General features: G+C 39.5%; 1 protein-coding gene across 1 annotated transcript in view; it reads right to left on the bottom strand.

Annotated features, from left to right (window-relative positions):
• LOC118478558 (melatonin receptor type 1B-like) overlaps positions 1 to 5462 on the bottom strand; it is a 15853-nt gene extending 10391 nt beyond the window's left edge. The window contains exons 1-2 of the mRNA XM_035972393.1: positions 5266 to 5462; positions 3653 to 3740 (exon numbers count right to left, since the gene is read on the bottom strand). Of these exons, the coding sequence (XP_035828286.1) occupies positions 3653 to 3740; positions 5266 to 5318 (141 nt within the window). The 5' untranslated portion in view covers positions 5319 to 5462. The remainder of the gene's footprint in view (positions 1 to 3652; positions 3741 to 5265) is intronic.
• Positions 5463 to 6144: the final 682 nt, after the last annotated feature.

Genomic DNA, 6144 nt, shown 5'->3' with positions numbered 1-6144 from the left:
TCATCATCATCATTATCATCATCATCACCATCATCACCATCATCATCATCATCATCATCACCATCATCACCATCATCATCATCATCATCATCATCATCATCATCATCATCATCATCATCATCATCATCATCATCACCATCATCATCATCATCATCACCATCATCATTATCATCATCACCATCATCATCATCATCATCATCATCATCATCATCATCATCATCATCATCATCATCATCATCATCATCATCATCATCATCATCATCATCATCATCATCATCATCATCATCATGGCCATTATTATCTCGACTATTATTACCATTCTAAAACACCAGGTGCCACTGAGTGTGATATGCTTAGAACAATTAGCCTTATGAGTCATTTTACAAAAATATTGTTGCGAGTAATAATGGGAAGATTGAGAAGAAGTGTAAGACCAGAGATATCTAAAACGCAATTCGGCTTTGTTCCTGACAAGGGCACCAGAAATGCTATATTCACCTTAACAATGTTAATGGAAAGATGTATTGAAGCACAGAAAGATCTGCATTTATGCTTCATAGATTATTCAAAGACTTTTGACAAAGTTAGACACGATGAGCTATTTAAAATACTTTAAAAGCTAGACATAGATGGAAAAGATCTAAGAATTATCAGAAATTTGTTCTGGGACCAAAACGCTGCTGTACGAATTAATGGAGAATAATACAGTGAATATAATCAGATCAGGCGAGGAGTGAGGCAAGGATGTGTTATGTCACCAGACCTCTTTAACATGTACAGTGAAACAATCCTTAGAAACATAGAAGAATGTACAGGTCTCAAAGTAAATGGAGAAAATGTTAATAACATCAGGTATGCAGATGACACAATTTTAATAGCAGGCTCTGAAAAGGACCTTCAATTGCTTTTAGATACTGTTGTAACAGAAAGTGAACGTAAAGGATTATTGTTGAATGTAAAGAAAACAGAATGCATGGTAATATCCAAAAAAGCAGCAAACCCTAGTTGTAATCTCATTAGCAAAGGTGAAAAGATCAAACAAGTCCAACAGTTTGAATATCTAGGATATATGATAACATCTGACGCCAAATGTTCCACAGAAATAAAAAGGAGAACTACAATGGCTAAGGCTAGTTTCAATAAAATGAGCCCAATCCTGAAAAATAGAAACATCTCAATGAACACCAAAATGAAAGTCCTGAAATGCTATGTTTGGTCAACCCTTTTATATGGCTGTGAATGCTGGACAATCACTAAAGACAGTGAAAATAAAATGGAAGCAACAGAAATGTGGTTTCTTAGGAGACTGCTAAGAGTATTGTGGAAGGAAAAGAAATCAAATGAGGTAGTGCCTGATGAAGCCCACGTGGGACGCTCAATCTAAAAAACAATCAGGAAAAGACAAATGCAGTTTTCGGGACACCTGAATAGACATGAGGGTCTTGAACATCTAGCTCTCACTGGCAAAACTGAGGGCAAACGAGGCAGGGGTAGGCCCAGAACAACATACTTAGGGAACCTGAACAAATGGGTAACAGGGAAAGATAAGGGAAACGTAGCTTTTTTGAGAGCATCCGAGCAAAGGAATGAATGGAAAACCATGATCGCCGATGTCTGTCGCAGATCTCGCACTGGATGATGATGATGATGAATTGCAGTCGAAGATGCCATAGCAGTCCCCTCCCTATAACGGCCACCTGTACTAACAGCCTCCGTTCTGTGACATCTTGTGCTTTTCCCTATATTTCTAACCTGTCCATAGCCGGCCCTGCCTAAATTGGGCACAGTCAGTCATTTTTGCAACAAGTCAGCCTCAAAACTGTGTGGCGTTGGTGGCCTAATGGTTACGCTACCGAACTCGTTATCGTGAGGTTGCGGGTTCGCGGTTCGAGCCGAGAGCCCGACGTTTATTCCTTGGGAAAGGCACTTTACACAAATTTTCCTCCCTTCATCCAGGTGGAAACGGGTGCCCGGGTTATTATTATTATTATCATTATTATTATTATTATTATTATTATTATTATTATTATTATTATTATTATTTTATTATTATCATTATCATTATCATTATTATTATTATTATTAATATTATCATTATTATCATAATTATTTTTATTATTTTCATTATTATTATTATTATTATTATTATTATTATTATTATTATTATTATTATTATTATTATTATTATTATTATTAAAACGTGTTCATAGCGGTCACTTGCTAAAAGTTTTTCACCAACTCGTCCCCAATCTAGGTGTGTTGAATCAATACAAAGAAGGTCTAATGAAAGCACCCTAAGTTTAAAGGAAACAAAATGGAGAGATAAAAAGCAAGGTTTCAGATTTTCAACCATCTGTTCACTGTTTCTAATCTAGTAAGTAACCATAACTCAGAACCTGTCCATTGCAGTCGTCTGTCTTTAATGGTCACTTTTCTCTGTGATCTTGAGAGGTCGTCATGGAAAGGTTAGCATGTTTTATCAAGATGGTGATTGTTTTTGTTTTTGTAAAGTGTTTTACGGCGCTCGCAACTGCATAGGTCATATGAGCGCGCGGGACACACCTAATATTTTCAGTTGGTAGGAAATTTTGAATTTTTGCCCGGGTGGCGGCCGAAGCCTACTCTTATCGATTTTAGACCACCAAGGGATCTTTAACGTGCGCAACTTGCACACGGGCCCTCCGAGATTTTTCGCCCTTGTCCGAGAAAGCTAGGTGTAGTTCTTTCCTACCAGAAGATCAGGGGTGTGGCAGAAAGACAGCAGTAAGGAGGAGCCAAGGAGTAGCAGTAGAAAGGCTGCAGAAAGAGTCAGGAGCCCAGAGGAGAGGGCAAAGGAGGTGAGGGGGTGGGGACAGAAAGTGGAAATGAAAGCAGACAACAGAACATTGCTAGAGAGCAGGAAAGGAGGTGAAAGGAGACAATTTTAGAGAAGAAATTTTTTTGGTCGCTACCCAGATTCGAACCCGGGACCTTTGAATGAGAGGCCAACACCTTAACCTCTAGGCCACGATGGTGATGTTTAGTGACAGCCGTACAAGAACCACTGCCGGCATCAATAGCCCCTATCTACCATTATTGGAAAACTTCTAGCCAGATTCCCCTCTCCTCGTTTCTTCCGTTTCTTCCCTCTTCTCTATCTCTTCATTTGGCACCTGTCTGTCTGTCTGTCTGTCTGTCTGTCTGTCTGTCTGTCTGTCTGTCTGTCTGTCTCTCTCTCTCTCTCTCTCTCTCTCTCTCTCTCTCTCTCTGTCTGTCTCTCCCACTTTTTCTCATTCTATCCCCACTCCTCTCGCTTTCTCATTTTCTTTGTCTCACTCTTTCACTCTCCGTCTCTCTCTCCTTCTCTCTCTCTCTCTCTCTCTCTCTCTCTCTCTCTCTCTCTCTCTGTCTGTCTCTCCCACTTTTTCTCATTCTATCCCCACTCCTCTCGCTTTCTCATTTTCTTTGTCTCACTCTTTCACTCTCCGTCTCTCTCTCCTTCTCTCTCTCTCTCTCTCTCTCTCTCTCTCTCTCTCTCTCTCTCTGTATATCTTTCTCTCTCCCTGTCTCCTCTCTTTCTCCTTCGCTCTCTTTCTCACGCTCCCATCCCTTCCTCAACACTTACAAACTATGATTAAACTGAAAAGATTCGAACGCTGATCCCAGCTCTTACCGTCACATAGGCGAGGGCACAAACCGTCAGAGGTAAAATGACGCCACAGGAAGCGAAGAAGATGGAGTAAGAGGGCGCTGCCTTTCGGCTGAGGAATAAGATGAAGCACTGTATCAAGAACAATAGTAGTAAAGTGTACCATAATCTTGTTTCTGAATATCCTTTGTTATTGGCAGTAAACACCCTATTATAGTGCTGTCAAAAATTCGTGGCGCAACTTGTCCTCAAATATCTTTATAACGGATGAATCAATGTCACCCATACTTTGCACAGTAGTTTGTCTCTATTTGTCTTAGCTTAGTGATATTTTTCCACAACAATTGAGGTGAGGCTTGATTAAAGAACTTTTCGAGATAAATTTATATAAAATACTACAAACCTCCTTCACGCGGATAATAGAATCGTTCACAGCACTTCCCGCTTCTCACACCCATTTTGTATACGTATATGAGTTACGTCAAAGCTCACCAATGACACCTTTTAGTAGCAAAACTAGTTACAAGAAATTTATTTCTAAAAGTTCTCAAAACCTGCGTTCAGTAAAGATAATCTTGCGATTCGAAAAAAAAACCGGACTTGCTTTTAAAAGCGATATCGGTCCTGCTGTAAACCTTATAAAAACAGTCGAAACCACTCACAAGGATTTGTAATGAGTATTTTCAGAGGAATTTTCTAGAATAGAGCTAGCAGGTCTTTACAAAAATATTGATCTGTAAAGACAAATTGCACAAACTGGAGAGTTTATGCTCGATAGTTGAGGCCATACTTGACAATAGATTGCGCCACGAATCTTTTGACCACACTTGTCACGATTTGAAGGCTATGTGGAGGACACAACACGACACCTGATACCTTGTCAGTGTATCCGACTCGGAGAAAACATTGTACGCTGTAACAAAGAAGAAAGAAAATAACGAACATTTAGACCCCTCCCCTTTTTCCGAAAAAGAATAAACAAGTCACTTCCGTCGGAAAACATTGAGAAAGTCCCAAAACTCGAGCCCCCCCCCCCCCCCTGCCCACTCCCTTAGAACTTCATTCTGCTGCTGAGACTCTAAACCCACAACATTACTGTAATTTGGAATCTTATTTTAAATCACCTCCCATAGATTGAGGCTTCCTAACCTCGGGTTAATCAGTTCACGCCTGTGGGAAGGATTACTGGATGTGTCATTAGGTAGAGAAACGTACATTAATAATAAGGCAGGCAGAGAGACAGATAGATAGATAGATAGATAGATAGATAGATAGATAGATAGATAGATAGATAGATAGATAGATAGGCCTAGATAGATAGATAGATAGATAGATAGAGAGATAGACAGATAGTTAGATAGATAGATAGATAGATAGATAGGCCTAAATAGATAGATAGATAGATAAATAGATAGATAGATAAATTGATAGATAGATAGATAGATAGATAGATAGATAGATAGATAGATAGATAGATAGATAGACACATAGATACATAGATACATAGATAGGTAGGCAGATATATGTATAGATAGATAGAGACTTGGCAGCGGCACAAGCAATATCAAAGACATAAAAATTATCTAACCTGACGGTACCCTTCCTACAACACCCAACACATTAGACACACATCTCACCTGAAGATACAGTTCCATCGCTTGGGATCAAACTTGTAGATTCCCCAGCCCATGAGAGGGAAGGAGGCGTACAGAATGGCAAAGAACCAAGCCACAGCGATGTACACACACGTGAAGGACACGGAGAAGAGCGAGTGATACCTGGCGGCAGCTCGTGTGGCCACCACTCTGGGGAGTTGTAGTTGAATTTAAGTTTAGTTGAGAGTTTTACAGCACTTGCGACACAAACAGGTCGTGCACGTGCTGAAGATTACAAGTTTTACTAGAAAAGAGTTATGCAAAGAAAGGAAGGAGGAGAAGTAAGAACGATAAGTGAGAAGGAGTAAACCACACCAGAGCGCCCGCCCCCCACCCACACTATGATGAGAGATCAGGAGAAGTATTCAATTCTTCAAAGATGCAGCAGGCACATATTACGTGAGAACAGCAAACAAAAGGCAATTGCATTGTGTGTTTTGAACCATAATTATACCCAATTAAACAAAACCCCAACAAAAACACGAAGTATCATATTTCACAGTAGGCCTACAACGAACGTTCAAATACGTTTCTGCACTGTCTATTTTCTGCACTGTCTATGAATTGTTGCACAACATTGAAAGTTTGAGAATGTGACTTTTATCGTTCTGGCACGATAGTGTGTGTGAGGTTTTTAGAAAATCCAATACACGCTATTTGATATTTCATTGAGAGCACTCTTAGTAAAGGAAGTTCTTGAACACGAAAAGGAAAGGCTATTTTCAACGGAAACAATGCCAGCAACGGAGTCTTTTAAATATCACCCTGTCATAATTGTTTTTTAATTTGCAAGGAAAATAACCGGCCTTAATTTTTGAGACGATGTTAAGTGTCATATATTACTGAATGCCTTTTTTTACG

The sequence above is a fragment of the Aplysia californica genome, unplaced genomic scaffold, assembly GCF_000002075.1.
Source record: "Aplysia californica isolate F4 #8 unplaced genomic scaffold, AplCal3.0 scaffold00674, whole genome shotgun sequence".
NCBI classification, from domain to species: domain Eukaryota; kingdom Metazoa; phylum Mollusca; class Gastropoda; order Aplysiida; family Aplysiidae; genus Aplysia; species Aplysia californica.
The sequence above is the reverse complement of the archived record's forward strand: the minus strand, read 5'-3'. Positions and strand labels throughout refer to the sequence as shown.